General features: G+C 36.1%; 1 protein-coding gene across 1 annotated transcript in view; it reads right to left on the minus strand.

Annotated features, from left to right (window-relative positions):
- SCAF11 (SR-related CTD-associated factor 11) overlaps positions 1-20,086 on the minus strand; it is a 31,948-nt gene extending 11,862 nt beyond the window's left edge. Inside the window, exons 1-9 of the mRNA XM_009700311.1 lie at positions 20,026-20,086; positions 19,016-19,170; positions 9,753-9,830; positions 7,961-8,058; positions 6,830-6,897; positions 6,128-6,183; positions 3,746-3,852; positions 2,709-2,798; positions 1,288-1,394 (exon numbers count right to left, since the gene is read on the minus strand). Of these exons, the coding sequence (XP_009698613.1) occupies positions 1,288-1,394; positions 2,709-2,798; positions 3,746-3,852; positions 6,128-6,183; positions 6,830-6,897; positions 7,961-8,058; positions 9,753-9,830; positions 19,016-19,170; positions 20,026-20,086 (820 nt within the window). The remainder of the gene's footprint in view (positions 1-1,287; positions 1,395-2,708; positions 2,799-3,745; positions 3,853-6,127; positions 6,184-6,829; positions 6,898-7,960; positions 8,059-9,752; positions 9,831-19,015; positions 19,171-20,025) is intronic.
- Between the last annotated feature and the right edge of the window lie 1,133 nt (positions 20,087-21,219).

Below are 21,219 nucleotides of genomic sequence, written 5' to 3' on the forward strand. Positions count from 1 at the left end.
TTCCCTATCAAGACTCAAACTCAGTATCTGCTGCTTCTCCCAAAAACTAGCATAAAGGATTTAGTTCCACGTTCTGTCTCAGGAGCTGACAATGTAATCAGTATTTGTAGATCAGTTGCTGATATTATCAATAGCAATTACACACATGTTCTAAATAGTCTAATGTTGAAAAATAATCTGGAGCTTATTTAAATATTCTTCATCTTTCTGACAAGAGAAAAAAAATGAGTGTTTTTTGTGGGTTTGTTGGTTTTATTTTTTATTGCTTCTGGTGCATAATAACAAAGAAGCCTGACTGTGTAAGCAGAAAGGTGAAGGGAAGTCAAGAGATATGAGCTAGCATGTATACTTATTATTACTAGAAGCAGAAATGGTTAAAGATCAGTTGAATTGCACTGCCAAACACCAGAGGCCTGAGGAAGCAACCTATCCATTTTTCACTGGCGAATGACAAGGTGACATAAGTACCTTTAACAAGAATGAAGAATATGAATGAACAAAGCATCTTTTTCATGGTCCTCCTACTACTTAACTCTTTCCAGCAACTCACTTCCTCACAATTTTTGTAAGCCAAGAGACGCAAATCTCTCCTATCTCTTCGCCTACTAGTCAAGTGCAAGTCATGTAATTCCCAATTCAAAGAAGGTATTAACCCTAGCCTTAAAAAACAGCATGCCTTTGTTTTCACTTCTTCGACCCTGTGCAGCCTGTTGGAAGAGAAACGACATTCTTGCTGAGTATGGAGAGAAAGGCTGTTAAAGTAACTGGAGAAAGGTAATTCCTTCCATGTCTTGTCTTCTGCTAAATTCCTGCCAGATCCTGGAGCTTGAGCACTTTTGCAAGCTTTTGCCCTGTAGAGCTTCTAGGCATACTGAACGAGATCCATGCACTGCACTGCTTCCTGACTACTCCTCCCCTCTCTCAGGGAACAGTTTGCTCCTCACACTGCACAACCTAACACTGAAATATGTCAAGCCATTCATAATGTAGCAAAACGAGATTTATCCTTGAACAATAGGAAAAGACATTGTAACATGAAAGAAAGTGTTGAATTCAGAAATAGAATCTTCAAATGAAAAAGTTATGCCAGTTTTCGGGTGGCTGGTTCATCTGTTATATTCTAATTTCAGAAATAAACCAGCTGGTTTTGAATTAGTACCAAACTGCATCAAAACAAATTTTTTTTCATGTTAACTGTAACTATGTACTCTGCTTTGATTTCCAAGAATCATATTTTAACAATATTCCACATGAGCTATAAATAAAACTTACAAAAAAAAAGTTTACCAAAGTTTTCCAAAGGCCTGATATTTGTTGGAAGAATTGTCCCTGCCACTGTAGTAGAAGCGAGAAGAAAGGTTTCAGCTTCAGCTCCGTAAGACATTAAAGGAATTCTGGAAAAGTAAAAGCATTAACATCAGTTGTTTTAGCTATTTGTAGCAAGTTTTGGAAACACTGCACAAACCCAAAACATCAGGCAACCATGACACTTCCAGCCTCATCACAGCTGGAGAGAAAGGTAACGCTGACAGCAAAACTTCCCTTCTCATATTTAATTTCAGGCTTAATTATTGCCTAATCTAGTAAAACAGTTTGAACAAGGTATGTTATGTTCAAGCAACACACATTTGGCTTTCTTCAAAGCCAAACACAGAACCGTACCAAACAGTCTACTCCAAATTAGTAGGCTGTACTACTGGAAATAAAACTCTGAACACTGATTTAGTACTTCAGCAGAAGAATAGCCTTTTCTGCAGAAAAATGAGAAATAGTCTATGCAACAATTTAGTAAAGGCTTCTTTATATATTTTTTTTAAGTAACAAAATAAATATATTCTTATTCAGACTCCCTCAGCAAACCTTGGGTGAAAACAGAATTTAGTTATAGATCTATAATTTCTAAGTTATCACTGAGTTGAAATGAAACTTTCCGTAAGGAAAAGCATATGTAAAAAATTTAAATTTAAATCCTAGGTGCAACTTTTAATTATAATTAAAAAATCTCTTTACTTGCTCTTTTGTCTTTAGCCTTTGTTTTATGCCAACAAGAATAAGGAGGTATGTAGTGAAATTAAGGTCATAGAATGAATTTCTTACTGTGTTATTTTAAAATCAGTTATTTTTATGCTTCTGCTTTATGTTCATGAAAACATCCTTAGGGCATGTCCTTAGGGTATGTTTTAACATGCATCTGCTCTCTGACAAAAAAAAATTTTATTCTCCGTTTTATTTGACAGAACCCCTCTTAACTCCTTCTGGATGAATTTGCTTATAAACAATTACAGAAAGAAGTGTTAGAACCAACACACGAAGGGGCGGTGGGAAATCAGAGGCAGATTTATGTTAAAGCAAACAGTCTGATTTCCAGTGACAGAAATAATTTAAAAAGCACATTGAACACTAATGTCCAAATAGAAAATATATTTAAACTCGCATTTCTGTAAAAAAGGGACATACTAAGACGCACAAGTCAGTGGAGTTACTATGCTTGTCATGAGTACCAAAAAAACATTAAGATATTCAGAAAAGAATCTATAGACATAAAAATAGCACGCGGCAAATACACAAAAATTTAACAGGTTACATGCAAACACTATTTCGTTTCATGATTAAACAATATACTGTCTAAAGAACAATCTGAATTAATCCAATTCCAAACCTGAAATATTGTATTAAGATCCTTTGCACTATGAATCCAAAACATATACCTTTCAACTCTAGCAATCACAGATGAACAGGACAATTCCAGTTCTCGTCTCTTCTGTCTGATTGCTGCATTGACTTCTGTGAATTCTGTACTGAAATACAAATTCCATACAAAAAGTTACAAAAAGTAACTTTGTACTATGACAATTTTGTATTTCAATAATTCTTTCTATCAATGACTTTTTTTTTTTTTAATTTAACTGTATTACAACTTTCAACAGTCATGAAACTATGCATGGTTATGGTTTAGAGCGAAAAAGCAGTCACAGTAAACATAAGTAAACATAACAAGTTTTAAATAAATGAGGTAGACAGAATGGAAAACAGGCAATGAGATGTATCTTCTGGGCAGTTGAAAGATGGAGAAACTTTGCATCCTTGACAAATTAATACCGTTGCATGTATGGCAAAAAGTTTTTTTTTTTTCTTTTACAGACTGCTGAAAACATATAGACGCAATAATTTGTGATTAGGTCATATTATCCAAATAATGCTCTTCTAGATTTATTTCTCTTCCATCTTCTCAACGCCAAAAAATATTTTTTTACACCCTTTCTTAAGTATTAGGCTCACTAACTGAAATTGTTTCATATATGTTTAAAGTATTCCTCTTGGAGTCAAGGAACAACAACAAAAAATATTGTTTCCCATACAAACCAGGATATTTACTGTTAACTGTTTTGCTAACTACTGTTTTAATAACAGGACTAACTCTTTCCTATCCAAGGTTTTAATTCAGCAAAGAGTTTAAATATGAGCTAAAAATGAAACTTACGAACTCCTATAAAATCACGGAGATTAAAAACACACACTTCAGTATTTTAATGCTGAGCACATGACAGAAATTGGGGTGTGCCCTTAACAATACCAATGTTTAAAATGTTTGTGTTTATCCTTTAACTGCTCTTCCTCAATGAATATAAACCCAGTCAATCTTCAAAATATTTCAAGGCAGTATATACAGATAGAAGGAGAAGGAACTATAGCATCTACAATGCCGTAACCCATTAGTTTGTATCAAGTACTAGTACATACTAACCAGCCATTTCTACAGCTAAAAAAGGATTCTTCATTGCTACCACCAGCTGGAAGCATGCTGAAGAAATTAGTTCTGAAGCACTCATTCCAGAAAGTCTGTCTTCTGGGCTACAAAAAAAATTATGAATTAAAGACATCCAAAATAAAATAATTAAAATTTAATACATGAAGATGCGTTGAAATTAAATCATGCCAGCAAGACTTTAGCTCACAAAAAGCAGGCATCATAGTAGCTCCATAGTTACACGCTGAGATTTGCAGTTACAGCAAACAGATTTTCTTTATTCACTTTCTAAATTTTCAACAGCTGCTCTTTGCAGATAAACTTTCTATTTTACATAGGCTTTCCACAGCAAAATCTTTAACGGTCCATACAGAAATTATGAATGACCCTGATCTCTACTGCTTCACAATTCCCGTTTCTGCTACCTAACGAACCCCAGCAAGTGCAGCGCTAGCACCTTCAGACAGATCCCTTCCCAGCCGCTCACTGAATGTCTGGTTTCAAACTCGCTGGGATTCTCCTTTGTGTTCAGGTAGGATTACAAAACTGATTGCCTAGTGCGGCTGTTTACTGGGCCCTCACACAAAGGCACAATACTCAGAATCCACTTCATATTTCAACACATACCACCTTCTATTTCAACTGTTAACAACGCCCAGCCACCCCTGCTGTGCCCACATATTGCCTTTCACCCGTGTGCAGCAAATTCTGACGCCGTTGCTGTGTACTGGGCCAGCTGCAGGGAGGGGAAGGAAAAAAATAAAAAAAAGCCAAACAATAATCCTCCAGACACTTTTCCCAGACTGACTCACTTACCTACACTGACCTACTTTCACCATTTACATCCTTGCACCTAAAGGGTTAATGCCACCTCAAATCTGACCAAAACATTCTTGTTCATTCCCCATGACTGGTATTTTTCAAATGTAACTTGTAGAGTCTTCCTGTCATTTTCTTTCAGAATATATTTGCTCTGACGAAGAATAAACTTTGTAAAGGGATGTATATATGTCTCAAGTATGCAGTCATTATCCATATGCTCCATCAAACTTTGGCACAGAGGGCTAGTTTTGATGGGAACATGCCTTATCTCATCAGTGCGCAAATTGCGAGTTTCTCCTAAAAAGCTGTGGTTTATTTTAAAAATACTATCATTTTGAACACGAACACTTCTCCCTCCCTTTCAAGAAGGTATCCAGATGTTCCACAAATACCCTTATAAAGTGGTTGTTAGTAAATCAGCGCTTTCTTTAAAATTCTTTTACATTTTGAACATTTATTGGATAATTGAGCCCTGTACCTCCTCCTGAAGGTTTTTAATGGCTCTACTTTTGTTTATGCACCTTTTTTGCAACAGGTACTATTTGAGACATTAATGCTACTGAATAGTGCACAGTAAATCAGCGAAACTAGATAGGAAAGCATTCACCAACTTTGAAGTCAAATTAGAGGTTGATCTACCATTAAGCCCTATCCTTCCAGTTCAAAACCTCTTCAATCCAATGCAAGGTATGTTTAACTTTACATGGTAACAGAACCAAAATTTCTAAATACCTAACTTGGAAAGGGAAGGCTAGAGCTAAAGATCTCCCTAAGAATGATGGTGTATAAGCACCAAATAAAAGTGACAACTCAGCCAGCACCTACTGGAAAGGCACATATTACAACATGAAGTATGTGTCCATATACTACATGAAGCAAGGCAGCAGGCAAAACAGTGACTTGAAGACAGCTTTTCCTCCAAATTTTTAAGACTTCAGGTAAGACAGAATGATGGAGAATTATGACATTTACACTTTGGAATGAAATTTATGGCCTAAACTATTTCCTGCAAATATGTTTACAGGCACAACTCTGAGTAAGAAAGTATTGATCACAAACTTGTGTCCCAGAGACACAAAATATTTTTGAAAGGAGAGAAGAGCCTTTATAGCTCCACATAAATTCTGCAAATTACAAACCTGTGTTACAAGCTAAAGTTCATCAACTAAACAAGAAACATCCTCAGGAGGAATCTCCCATTAAAAAAAAAACTTGATGCAAACTAGAATGTCCATGGCTTATTCATATAAAAAATTACTCGATTGATTACAACTATGTATTTTCATGAAAATAAGGAAAACAGGGTAGTTACAGTGTCTTATAATGTAACATCCTAATCTAAATGAAAATATTTACCACCACAAAACTAGGTTTATTCTGAGAGATGCTCATATAACCTACCCTACATTCTAATTACTTCATAAAGACAAAAAGAGACAAAACAAAAAAGTCATTCTAAAATTAACAAATAGAAGTTAACCTTAAAAATAAGCAGAAAGGTTTTAAAAATGCTTTCATGAAAAAAATGTTTGCAAATGTTTCATTACCAAAACCAACCTTGTTTATCTTCACAGACAAAGCTTTCTTGTTTCGTTTGTTATACAAAATATTACCTGTGTGGAATAAGAAACAAAACTTTGATCTTAACTTTAGCATATTAGTTTTTAATTGTTTATCAAAATCATTAATGCAATAAGAGGTTAATGAAAATACATCTCAAGTGTATTTACAGTGTGTTTACATACAAAATGAGTAAAATTAAAACGCACGCACCTTCACAATAGCTTTTTATATATCAAGCAGTTTTCACCTCTTCAGATACTTCCTTGGTTTCATAAGTTATGAACACATTTACCAAACAGTATGCATTAAACAAGCCCCTCAAAATGGCAGCCTCAAAATACAGCTAAGTGCTTCGTGTGCCTGAATTCTCACCAAAAAACTCCCGGTGAATAAGTTGTCATTAGCTGTGCATCAACTGTCTGATGCAGAACGTGACTTTAGGCCGAAACCAAATCCATTTCACTTGTGACTGAAACTGAAGAGGCAGTCTTTCCAGTAAAATAACAACAGTAGTTTCACATACTGCAATTTTGTTCTCTTAAGTTCCACACTTCTGTTCCTCAGTATTTGGTTTTTATTGGCAAATGTAAGCAATTAAAAAAAAAAATATTCAACTGGCTCATCAAGAAAAGAAATTCTGGAGTTCCTTAATAAAAAACAGCAATTCTAGCAAATGGAGGACAAATACCAACTTACTGTATTTTTTCTTCACAACTTCGCTTAATTTTGCTGTTAATGGCCCTCTGTCTGGACATACAGCTCTTCTGCAAGATTAACAAAAGATACTACAAAAGTTATTTCTGGGCATATTTAAGCTAGCAGTACATACACCCAAACAAAATCAGCTCCTATTTTAAGGAATTTTTATTTCATGCACATAAACCAAGTTCTGACTGCTATTAAAACTTGAACTTGCATCATGAATATCATCTTCCATATACTAAAAGCCACAGTGCTTCAAAAAGCTTACAGATGGAAAAAAAGAAAATCTATTTACACAACAGAAGTTAATATCTTGTATTAAATCTGAATGCTTAATTTTGCTTGATTTCATGGTAACCTGTGAAAGATGTTATAACCTGCTTCCATAAATACTTTTAATCTCAGAGTCAATGGTGATTCAGAATGGTGAGGTGCAAAGATGAATCTTATTTTCTAGTGAGAGCCAAAAAAGGTAATTTACTTCCAGTTATCTTCTGTATCTTTGAAGTCTGCTTCAAATTCAAGAACTCTGTATATATCATACATTCCATTCAACACTGACTTCAGACTATCACTATTTTAGTGAAATTTGTCTGTGTAATCCTGAGCTTCCCCTTATACAATGCAGCAAATGTGACAAGATAAAGCTGCTCAGAACAGGAATGGTATTTCCACAGTTCCCTCTTAAACTCACGGAATAAAATCAGTCCTTGACTACAACTATGTTTTATAGTAAGAGGAACACCACCACCGTTTATGATAACATGCAAGGAAGGGGATGTCTGTTTAGACAACAAAAAAAAAAGATTTATATTGTTAAAATGATCTAGCCACAAAACCGTAATTCAAATTAATAAGAAATTTGTCAGAATTGCCTGAAAAATGCAACTTTCACAGAGCTCAATGCAAGAAATATGTTGTTCCTTACTTCTTCCTTGCTATTGCAAGAAGTGGGAATTGCATCAGTGATAAAAGTAAAGCTAAACTACCACTGATGGAAAATAGTTTATTTTAAAATAAACTGAATTTTAAAAAAAATTTCCAGGGAGAACATTTTAATACAGCTGATTTTACAGATTTTGAATATTCCAATTATAATGGTTTGAAATTATGTGGACGACCAACCTCACAAAACTTCTCATCTTTGCATGGCTATATCTTCCCTTATTGCAGGCACAGTTTTCCTCTTCTTCCTTCCTCCTTAGCTGCTTTTTAACCTGAACCTGTATTGAAAAATAAAGTCAATCCAATCTAGAATCTCAATACACGTGGGCTTTAAATTCATTTGGAGAGTCTTAAGGTCTACAGAGAGAATAAGTTCAAACAGAAGGACTCGAAAACATTTAAAATCTTTACTTCTTCAATCTCACAGTTTGCAGGTTTGATTCTTTTTCTTCGTTGGTTTTTCATGAAATGGAAAAAAAAAAACCCACCTCAATATATATACTGCCTATACCAGAGATGCATACTAATTCCACAAGACCAAAAATCCCTGAACATTCAGGCTGCCATGTCAGGTATCTCAAAGCTACACACTATCTTTCATTGAGAATTTGGAAGCTAAGTTTTTTTAAACTGAGTTGGCTGATCTGAATACACAAGGTTCAGCTTGGGAAAATGCTGAACTACCATTCAAATGCTTCCTCATAATTAAAACCACCTGATTTTCCTCTAGAGTAAAATAACTTACTGATTTTATATAACACTGGGTTTTTTCCACCTCTTCAAAATTCTAAGAAAGCAATACAAATTTTATTACATACTATGAAGTTACGTCAATGGCTACATTGCAATTATTTGCGTTAGATATTTTGTATTGCCTCACTCTAGAATCTTGGCTTTATACTCAACTCCTTAAGCTACTAGCATTCTAATTATGAATACCACAAAGGGAAAGCTGCCAATGTCCTGATAACACCACTGCTAATACTGACCACTGTGTCAGCATTTCTCAGCACCCATTCCATCTACCCCTACTGCTCCCATGGCTTTTTGTCAGAGCAGGACCCTTGTTTTCTGCCCACCTGTTTACACTGCAGTTCTATGAACAAAGAACCTTTCCACCTATATTTTCATGCATTTTTACACTCTTCCAAATGAAAACTTCAGTTTATCTTGTTTCAGCTGCTTCCTTGATTCTTTAGAAATAAAGAAGATAAAATAATGCTAGTGTCGTTTTCTAGAAGGACATATCTGTGGCTGTAAGGTTCCTTTGCAGTTGACTACCTGGGTTTCTAGAAGCACAAGTAATGGGTGGTGGGAGCCTGCTTTCTAAATATTGCAAAACGCAAAATCAACAGCTCAGGAATTACTTAGAACCATAATTTCACCACAGAATTTCAAAAACCTACACAGAATTATCAGCATCTTTCTATATACATTTTCAAGATCATCTATCAGAATCAAGTTTTATTTTCCTGCTTGATAAACGACTCTCCACAGCAGTATTATTCAGAAGAATTGGAAGCTGAAAAAATACAGAAATTTAGGTTGAGCAAGGCTTATCAGTAATTGATTCCTCTTGCCTTCATGTGTTTGAGGATGTGAAGTGGGGGCTGTGAACATACAAGCTAAAAAAAAAGGCAAGATTGCATGCCAATTGCTACAGCACTTGCTTACAAAACCTACTTAAAAAACACTTTGAGATCAATTACTATACTTCTGTTCTTGGATATATCAGGAATGCTCAACGATACTATAAAGTAGCAATTGCAGCTTTGTGATTATTATTACTGTAAACACTTACTTTGAAAAAATAATTAATAATTCCTAGCTTCAAATATGTAATAGAAACATTAACACAATAATTGTTTTCTTAGGAGAGCTTATTTAACACAGACATATAAATAAAAGGCTGCAGTATAACTTTGGTGTTCCTACAACTGAAGTTATTTAAGAAAATAAGTCTGGAACTTACCTTTATCTGCTTTTCTAACGCATCAAGCCTGCATACTGCTTGAAATGGTCTGCGATCAATAGGACATGAAGCCTGTGTCTGAAAAATTATTTTTCTTATTACAAAATTTGTAATAAGTTAGGAGAAGACTCAGTTTTCTATACTTCTACTTGCTGTTATAGTAGCTTACAGAAACACCAAAAATTACAACTTCTTCTCAATAAGAACGTATTCGCACATATTATCTGTACACTCAGTATTCTGTTTCATATAGGTAGATTTCTCCTTAGGGAAAATCTAAAGGAAACAAGAATGTGACTCAGAAGTTGTGCTCAAAAAAGGAAAAGCATTTTACATCATTGGCTAGATTTTTTTTTAAAATCCATTAGGTAACTGATTTTATACCAATATTCAAATGTCCTTTTCACTTCTTATTGTTCTAATGTTTTATTCGTTAATGTTGTTTTCAACAGCAAGTGTGTTGGGTTGTGTCCCCCCCCAAAACATAAAACTGGGAGGACCAACAGCAAACAGGGTAACACCTTCCCTTATCTTGCCTATTTGACTATACTACATGTCTTTTTTTGCAGTGAGCAGAGAGAACAGATTCCCATGTGTAAGATGACTAAAGTTTATAAATCACTGCATGAGAATGGAAATGAAGGTTATTTTACCCTATAGTTTGATGGAAATACAGATTTATTGTTTTTCCCCCAATCACATAAATTCTCTCTTACTGAGGCTGAACATGCACACACGCACACAAAGAGAAAAAGAAAACGTTTAACCATGGAATAGGGAAGTTTCAACTGCACCTCCACTCAAGTGGATCATGCAGAGAATCAACTTTCAGAGAAATCCCTATTAGATATCAATTTTTGCTGCTAGAGAACGGTTTATTCATTTTAACTCCAGATATGCGTTTGCGGAGGGGGTGTGTTGTTTTTTTTTTGTCATCACCCGTGTCCCGTCCCCTCATTCCACTGGCCTTCACAGGCTCAGGTCAGAACTCTTCTAAAAGGAAGCACAACCACCCCACACCCAGCCTCCAGCCCCAATTCGTCCACTGAACAAGAACCAGCACAGGAATCACATGCCCTGAATGGCAGAAATCGCATGCCTCTTAAGAGTGCTATCAGGGAACTACGCTTTTATTAAAGCACAATTGCAAGCAAGACGCAGTACTAGGATTGCATAAGCAGCTATGAGAAACTTGCATAGGAACTCTGCCCTGAAATTCGGTGAACTTCACTCTTGTCTTTTCATTGGGGCTTTTAACTTCCCACTCCATTCCGTTCTTTTCTCAATTTCAAAGAGTGCCCACCTTCTTTTTCACCTACACAGCCACCAAACCTCAAGCATTCAAGAAGTTTCTGGTTTCAACTGAAGCAGACTGAACAAAGTTAGACTGATTAAAAAAAAAACCACAAACCAACCAAAACACAAAACAAACACACCAAACAAAACAAAAAAAAAACCCCAGGGTAGTTTTATGAACAAGTTGTTGAACAAGAACATAAGTTAAAGCCACTATCTCACCTTTTGATGCTCTGGCACTTTATCCTAACTAAAAACTTCCCCCTGTTGGGGGATATCATTGTTCCCTGCAGCCTCATGGCCTTGGTTAAGAAAAGTACATTGGGCAATTAAGCCAGTTCCCTAAGGACTCGGATTATGAAGACAGTTTTTGTCCTGTAGTCAATGTAAAGTTAACCCACAGTAACGTAGCAGTGTACTGCTCAACTGGGATATCTGATAGCATGCGACGCACTGTAACTGCAGAATCAGCTGCAAACTTCAAGGTAAATACTCTGATTCTTAGATATACCAGACTGTGCAAGAGAGACAGGAGGAAGTCAATTTTCTTAGTCATTTTCAGTCTCATTTCAGGATTTATGTTCACAGAAAAGTAAGTTTTTTCCAAGAATACAATCTGTTTCTACAATAAATTTACATGTCAATATTAAGTTATGTTCCCAAGCTTAAGTTACAGTAAGTTATGTTTACTCATTGCAATGAAGTATCAGTATACTAAGTGTTAGCAGTAGCAATCCAAACGACAAGCGTCTTTGCTCCACTAGAAAAATGTTCACTGTTGTATGTTCAGTTCTTCTGGACTAATGTTTAACAATTATACGTAGCAGTAGAAAAAGAGGAAAACATTCTGGAAGAATCAAAAGCTACCATTGGGGTCCAGATACGCTCAGAAAGAGCAGGTGTTCTTTCCACTTTCCACTTACTCAGTTGCTTTTCATAGCCCTAGCATTATCTCACAGTTCACAACAAATCTCAAGAGAAATTCTAGTAAAGACAGGACAGTCCCATGTGCACGCCCACTACAGTACAATTGCTGGGTGGCCCTGAGGAAAGCTAGAGGTTACTTCAGTCTGTGTAACACTTTTGTCTAAATGTGCATCAGCTCTCATTTGTCTGCTAACATACAAGAACAAGCCTTTTAAATGGAAATGGAAGAGAAAAAAAAAATTTCCCTTGTCCCTTTTCCCAACAGCAAGACTGAATTCATGCTGCTACAGAAAGGAGTGAGGGTAAAAAAAAAAGTTGACTATATTTTTACAAGAAGCAATCATGAGTGGTGGCCTTTTACTCATCTCATCTTTTTTGAGAACATGGTTCAGTAACAAAGAAGGTATTGAGTCTTCTTTCATTCAAGGCAAGTTAGCAATTCCTCTCTTCTGAGGCTTCGGTTCAGGTAGCAGCAAAAGTAATAGTGAATGTACACTGTCCTCTTTGGGGAAAAGTATTTAAGGCAAGAAAAAAGCCACTGAGATGGAATGAGTCTAAGCAGCAGCTATCACTTTTATTATGCACAAGGGAGCAGAGATGTGGGATGCATCACAACCTTCGAAGAATTACAGTTTCATACAACATCTTCCGTTAACATAGCTGTTTAAAAATCAGAAAATGTAGTATTTAATGTAATCATCAAAATCATTAGAACCTCACAGCTGGTATTTGTGACTTGCTTTGTTTTTCTTCCCAACAGTGCCTTTTGTGGAAAAACACAGAATAGTAGCTTAGCACACTTCAAAACATCCTTGATTGTTTTACTCTCCACAGGAAACTACTCATAGTTTTCATGTTAAAACTGGTAACTCTGCAGTGATTCACTCTCTCACCTATCCAGTGATATCCGGAGAATTCTCTTCATAAAAATACGTAAGTATCCACGAAACCTGCAACCCCTGAAAAGCTATCATAAGCATGTCTGCATTTGCTCTTAAGTTTTCAAAAAAAAAATAAAAATCATGTAATAGTGTTTTATTTGGTTTTGATGACCCTCTAGAAAAAAAATCTTCCTTTAGCTCCACAGGTATAACTTAATGTTCAATATTCCTGTAACTGCTATCGCACCACAAAACTGTGATCTCTCAACTCAAGGAGTTAAGTGTCCCTTATTTTAATTGCATCACTTCAAACAGCATTTGAACAAAGTGTGGTAGACAAAGGGCTGAAGCAGTTACTCTACTCCAGCTGGGAATTTTCAGGAAGCTATACAAACAGGCGCAAGCTAACCCCCAAACATATTTGCCTGATAAAATAACTTTGGCAGACATCCCCATGTCATCAAGTTCCATGTTATGAGGTTTCGTAACAAGTAGTAACAAGACGCGAATATGGAATTAAAGTTGCTGCAGTAAATCCTTTCCCCTGCAATTTTTTTCTTTCTTCAAGTGGCCCGTCATAAAGTCTGTTCTTCAAGTACTGTATTGAAAAGCTGATACAAAAAGAAACATGACCCTGCACTCTTTACTGCTTCTTTATTAGAGAACCTGTTAAACACCACAAATAATAACAGAGCCTTAAAACTAAATTCAGGCTTAAAGGTGAGGTTTAGATTGTAAGGAGTGATGTCTGTACATTTCACTCCACCTAGTAATAGCAGTACACTAAAAAGCCACAATTTCACCTCCAACTTCAGTGAAAAGGGAGACCATAACAACACACGTAGTGAGAAACGCCTCTCCACATTTTGATGAAAGGATGAAGACATCAGGAAATGCATTATTCTCTAGAAGCATGTAAAAAACTCAGGATGACTTTTTTTTCAGTCTACTTAAAGTACGTACGTTAAAGTACATTAAAGTTTTTGTAGTTATGCTTTAGGAAAGCACTATTTCTGACAGATGTTAGTGTTTTTTTTTTCCTGAAATATCATTCATGGATAATAAAGATACAGAGTGCATAAAACCAGAGATTCTAGTCTCAACATCTAATGAACAGACTACCCAGTTACAATTCTAAACAGCTCTGCCTGCCTCACGCAGTTGGCTAGTCCTTAACTTCCAATCCAAAACTGCCATAAAGTGTTGACAAGTTATGTGTCATTGTACTTCCTTTGACACTGTATTACTGCAAGAATTGGAGTGAAACGCAAAACCACTCACACAGACTTCTGCACTGTACTTTAACAATACTAACATTTGTAAGTTGCTGCGTGAATGTACTTGATAAATCACAGAATCACAAAATGGTTAAGGTTGGAAGGGACCTCTGGAGGCAACCTGTCCATCTGCCCTGCTGAAGCGGGGAAATATGCCAAGAACAACTGTATACCCCAAAGACAAAGATGTAATTTGAGAAAAAAAGGTATCTAAAGTCTACATTTTCTGAAAGAATTTGATTAATACAGTTTCCATGCAGCAGTTCTCAGATGTGTTGTCTATGTATGCATTACCTTGGATGTGCTTGACAAGAAGGTTTTTTATTGTTGTTTTGGTTTTTAGGTTTAGTGTTTTTATTCCTTTGAACACACTGCATGTAATCTTAAGAATGTAATCTTAATGCTGCCCTGTACTGCAGATCACTGTGGAGTTCGTTGCTACATAAGCCGATTCCTTCCTATATCCTTTAGGACAAAAGAAATATCCAGATCAGAAAGAATACACATTAAGAATTACGGTTACTATACGGGTAACTCTTTTACCCTCAGAAGAATACACACATGCAGTATACTGTACATAATCAATGATCCAAACGTTATACTAGCACAAAGGAAAAACTACTATTCTAAGACAGAACATCTGCTAGAAACTTAATGCAAGGCAGCTCTCTGTGCCAGCTGCTTAGTTTTGTTAAGTCAGCCACTGACACTGCACAAGGCCCACCTGAATAGGTCCCAATGCTTTGGAGAATTTACAGCTGAACGTACTCCACTTTCGAACCCTCCACATTAGGAAAAATGAATGAGGGAAGCCAGGTGCAGAGACTGAGAAATACAAGCTTAGTAGGGGAGGGTCACTGACATCAATGTCTCTTACACAATCATTGTGATAATGCAGACAACACGCTGAATCTTTTCTTCAGCACTCTTCACTCATGATGGTTTGTAAAAGGAATTAATAGAAGAGCAAGGCTAGAAATCTCCAGCATATTTATTAGCACTCTAAAGAACAGAAAGGAAGTTAAAAAGCCTACAGTAAAGCAGAGTAAATATTTATCTCCTCTAATTTAAGACTGTTTTCTTTGAATAGAATACAAAAAAGTAGAGTTTTCCTCTAATGCAATGCAGGCAAGATAGTACTGCTGCTAAAGCAGTTGTCCTAGCTGAGGTGGTTTTGGTTACTTCACGTACCTGCTTGCCACAGATACCTAGTTAACCTCCCTTGACGTTAGTTTTACTTAAATGCTTTCAGGACTGATTATTATAAACTAGAACACAGATGCTTACCAATTGAAATACAAAATACAATGATATCAGAAAAAAAAGTTTAAAAATTCAGTTTTGACCCAACCAATTTTAATCTATTAGTGGTATTACAGACATGAGAAACACATAATGTAATTACTTCCCTTGGTGTAACATAACAGTATCGATGGTGTTTGAAGACTTTGGTTGGGTGTGGGGTTTTTTTTTGTTGTTGTTGTTGACTCTGCCCTGCCCCCCCCTCCCTTTTTTTCCCCTCCTACACACAGCAATAGCCAAAACTCCCCTCTTTTGTTATGTGGGCAGAATAATGTTATCATGTACATGTTCTTTACACTGAAAGCAACCCTTCACTTACAGTGTCCTTCAGCACTCCCACTGAAGGGTGTGTCCGATCACCTCCGCCCCAGATTTAGTGCCTTTTACTTTTTATGATCTTCCAACACAGCCTCACCAAAACAAAGTCTCAAGCCTGAAAGTCTCCACTAGCAAATGACACAACGTGGGTTTACAGAAGTGGCTGACAGCTAGCGCAGGATGAGTGACATTTATGTTAATCTTTGCGTGCCTACTGAAAAAAGTCCCCAACAGTCTGCCTGCCCAGTGCTGCCCAGCTATTCCTGGGAGAGCACTGGTTAGCCAGAGGCACACAAGATGACAGTCTAATAGGATAGGAGAGTTTAATAGTGTAGGCAACTGAATTTCACGCACAGTGATGCTCTCAGATGCCACAAGTAGTTACAGTAAATTTAGCCAAAGACAGCAGAACAATTTAAGGGACATTTAAAAAGAAGTTAATCCAAAGACTAATTTCTTAGTGGGGATTCTGGTCTCTCCCTCATTTCTCTTTTAGGTATTGGACACTTTTGTTCAATGGGAAAGAAAATACAGCACTGACTCAACTGTAATGCTACTTAAGTCTGAAACCAATGCTCAGATTTAGCCAGCACGATCTAACATATTAGATGTTCTGTGGCAAATTTCCTATCCCTTTTTAGCCCTTCACGGAATGAACCAGAAGACACTCACTTAAAAGCAATTTTTATATATTGCCTTTAAGTGCACACATATCTATCAGTATTATCTCTCTCTCATCTTCGAAGTCTTATGGCTGCTGCTTGCAGACAGAAAACCTGCTGGTACGGGACGCTTAACTGCAGTTGCAATGTTGAAAACCTCCCATAGATAGAAGAGGGAGTGGAACAGTAAACAAACTCTTACCATCTGCCTGAACTACCCTGGATTTAACTAGAATCTACACAGTTACACATAAAAGCCATAAACTCTCAGAAGAACAATAATTATGTACAATTTGAAAATAACAGTTTAAAGAAGTAGTTGCTCCTGCTATATTTTGAAGTCCAGATGCAACACAGAAAGATAGAGAAAATACCCAACTTGAACACAGACTGCTGGCAAAGCCTTTAAATGTATGGAGCATAAGTGTAGACACACAAAAGAGTACTTCGAGTTAGGTGAACATAAAGGGGTTTGTGTTTTTTTTTTTTTGGTTGGTTGGGTTTTTTTGTGTTTTAAGATTTCACTCAATCTTATTCTCAGTTTTGTTATTCTCCAGCACTTAAACAGCAAAACAGTGTTTTTAAAACCAATTTATTTATACCCAATAAATATACTTGATCTTTGAACAGAATCTAGTAGCGTATTTTTAAAGAGCAGATAATTTTTATATCTTTGTTATTCAGTGACTTAACTTTGACTATTTGTCAATTACTTAGTTTTTATTAGTTATATCAACCAAGAACTAGCAAAGAAAGCTAAATGTTATGCAACATTCCTCAAATAAGAAGAAAAGTATTTACTTATGAAATATTAACAGTAGACAAAACCCACAAGGCACCAGCATGCTTCAAATGGCCACATTCTTATAATGTTTTATCATTCCAAGCTATAAAACCCTCATCTTTTTCTCACAGCTGAAGCCTCTGAACATCTGTCACCAATTTTTCTTTCCTTTACTTTTAATTAAAACTACTAGATGAGGCAATGAAGTTTCATGAACTCAACAGGTCCAATTGTCAAGTATCCTCAGAAAAGGACAGCTGGCTGGTTTTACCCATCAGATGTCAGTAACAGAAAGAAGCAGTAGAAGCCTTACACAGCTTTGAAAACAAACCCCCACCATTTTTAGAACATCTCCTCTACTTTACCTGTAAACTCTTAAGAGTAGAAATTGCTTTTATTCTATTTGGATAGTACTTCATGCCAAAAAAAAAATTGACATGACAAGAAAAGTGTACCATTCATTTCCCTCTTTAAAATGAGAAAGTTTCCCTTCCTCATCAGGCTTAAAAGCATCTGTTAGACAATGTGAACAAACTCAAATCCAGCGGCAAACCCCCCATCTACTGTTCTGTTTCCCTGTGCATGTCACTATTTATTGCCTTTCAGCTGCCATTACAACAGCCAGCTAAGGAAGTCAGGATAAAATTGTGGATGAGAATTTCCTGTTTCCTTACAAATAAAAGCACTGCAATCAATCATTTACAGAACAGAAAAATCTGGCAACAGGAGACGGAGTTTATTATCTGGTTTGTGAATCTAAAGCAAGTTTCATTTAATAGCCTTTTTTTAATACTCTGAAGTTCATACAAAATCTTCAGGAAGAAGTGATTTATGTTACTGTCTGCCTTCAATAATAAATAACACAAAAGTTAAGGTTAAAAATATAGTAAGTAAAAAAAAATACATAAATAAGTCTATTGTATATATACACACATATAAGTGATATAAACCTTCTAAAGGATATACTGAAACCAAAATCACTGTTTACTTCAAAAGAAAGTTATGGCAAAGAAACCAAGTAGTGGTCTCTACTACAATGAGCAACCAATTCAGGTGCACAGCAGCAGGACAAAAAGCAGCATGCTATTTGAGCACCCCTCCCCTCAATACAGTATAAAACAATTCTAATTTGGTGTTTTACATTGACAACTGAAAAAGTTAAAGGACAGGTAAACATACCAAAGACTTAATGCAATGGTTACAGGACTTCCGTGAGGGAAAAGGGACTAAACAGAACCAGATCATCAAGAATTTGTTCAATAAATCATTGTTCTTTAAGGTTTCAGAACTATCTACAAAGGTATTGACATAGATCAAAACACAGCCATAATGAAAATGAAAATTTTAAATTCAGAATAGCACTAAACCTTTTAGCTGAATTCTCCTTAGTTTTCTAACTCTAAAGTTTTATCAGACTCATTTTGTATAACATGAAAACATACTGGTCCCAGCCCTAAGAGCTGGCAGTATGATGAACAGCATAGGGGATAACAAAGTAAGATTAAGCTCATGACACTGCAATATTACAACATATACATAATACTGCCTGATGTTCCAAACAGCCAACACCATTTTTTTTACTGATCCCTAATCTCTAGTAACCATTAGTAAGTTAGGATGCCTAGTGAAAGAAAACACAAAGTACTTCATTGCACTAAAGTTTCCTATGATCTGTTTATAAACTGGCCATTGAAACACTTCTGTGCAAAGTCAGAATGCGTAACTTATTTTCTTTAAAAAAACCCCATAAATTTGTAGGTATTAGATGCAATAGATTTCACCAAAAATTAACACACACCTTGGTTCTCAGTCTTACCTCTGCCCATTTAAGAATACAAGTCATGCAGAAGGTATGACTGCAGTTCTCAGGAAAACCAATCTCTTGTTCTAGAAGGCAGTTCAGACAGATGGGGCATGTGTCACCGTCATATAACACAGTAGAACAGGAACAGCTTTCTTCGTTTTCTTCACCTGGTGTTATTAACATTGACACTTGGAATTTTTGACAGTTTTGGAAACAATCTCTTTCTAGATTTGAATAATAAGGCAATAAGATACAATTTTCTGTAGTTAAAAGCAAATTAATCAAGTTTTCAGCTCTAATGCAGTCAAGACACTGGTGAGGGGAGTAGTTCTAAGAATGTATTTCAGGTGAAAAATACTACGCAACATATTTCATAGACTACTGTACCAGTATTTGCCATTAAAACAAAGGAAAGTTAGCTCTAGTGCTATTTAAATAAAGCAAGCACCACACAGTGTTTCCTGTTGACCATGCAGTCATTTCGACATTGTTCTCCTGAGTTCTTTCTCCTCAGATGTTTGCATTCTCTCTCCGTGAAATAAATTAGACCGGCATATTCTATATTCATTATCTTATATACACATGGTCTACCTTTATTCTAGTTTTCCAGTCTTAGAACTATTTTAATCTGAACATCCTCAAATATTTACCTAATCATGTACCTTAAATAAAAAATGCTCCCAATTTTGTTAAAGTTAGAAATTGTTTTCAGAATATAAAAATGCAAGAACTTTTCTTCACAGAATTGTACTCTAAATTAATTATTTTTTTCTGAATAAAAATTCCTATCTCCATTTTTGTTCTGATACTAGAAGTCAACAAGTAAAAAAACCAGAAGAGACAGGAAAGGATCTGGGGACCTCACAGGCCAAAGAAAAATATTATGCTGAGATAGCAGTTATGTTTACACAACTTCTTTCAAAACAAGCAGCATACTAACTGAGAGTGCAAATGTAAAATCTGACCTTCACAGCTTGAACCTGAATAATACACTTGAATATTTTCACACACACGGACTTTACCTTCCATGCCTTCATGATTCTGACCCTCAGCATCTTGAATGCATTGCTTTCTGTTCTTCATCTTCTTACAAAATGTAGCCTGGAAAATATAGAAACAGTTTACACAGTTCATTTAGATTGCAACTTGAAAATAAAAGTGACCACTATGGATTTAATGATTGTTCTCCATTTCATTATACCTTTGTAGGGTAGAAACACATGACACTAAGAGTTAGATATAGATCATTTACAATCTGTCTGCAATTTATGAGCATCATTAATGCCATCTAGCAACTGATACTTCCAACTTGAAAATTGTTTTTGTCCAACAAATGCAAAGTTTTCACAGCATTTCAAGACCACCAATGGTGCTTTTTAAAAGTTAAATGTATTGCTAAGTTTCTATGCAAACCACCCGAGGTAACACTGCAGTAACCAACATCTGCAAATTGCCCTTCACAAATGGCTGAAGCAGCAAAATTAAACACACAAGCACCAGAATCATTACCTGCTTTCCACACCTAGCATCATCCTAGTAGTGGCAAGTGAGAAAAATGAAAGCAGCTTACATTCGCTTGCTTCTTGCTTTTGTCATACAATTAGAATGATTGGCACTCAGACAAATGCAGGGAAAGCTGTATCCTCAAACACAGGAGAGGTCAGAAGCAGAGGTGCAGCGGAGTACCATGAAGGGGGAGGATGCGCCTTTGAACTGTTCTGCAAAGGAGCAGTACCAAATAGGCATAACATGGATAGAGAATATCCTTGCCACTCACATCATATAGCTTGAAAGAATTTGATCTCGCATAAGAAACAGCAAGCCTATGTTCTTTGGAGGCTTACCTACGACATGCAGAATAAAAGACACGTGGAAAAAAAGCATCTGCACCAAGGACTGAATCTCCTGCATCTCAAGCTCCTGTAGTCACAGCAGAGATGGTATAACCACCTGAAGCTCCAACCCAACAGCCCTAGAGGGACCAGCAGTTTTCTTCGGAATTATATAAAGCTTTAAAAATTATTATTATTTAAGAGGACAAATTAGAACTTCACAAGAGATTGAAGAAATCAGAAATTACCAAGATCTGCTACTTAAGCATTCAAACCTGAAGCGAAAGGACTGAGATTTCATACCCCTGACTCCTTAAAGCATTTGCTAGACAAAGCAGGAGGACAGAGCTGAGAACACCACAATCGCACTCCTCAACTCCACCT

The sequence above is a fragment of the Cariama cristata genome, unplaced genomic scaffold (genome assembly GCF_000690535.1).
Source record: "Cariama cristata isolate BGI_N322 unplaced genomic scaffold, ASM69053v1 scaffold7715, whole genome shotgun sequence".
Lineage (NCBI taxonomy): Eukaryota > Metazoa > Chordata > Aves > Cariamiformes > Cariamidae > Cariama > Cariama cristata.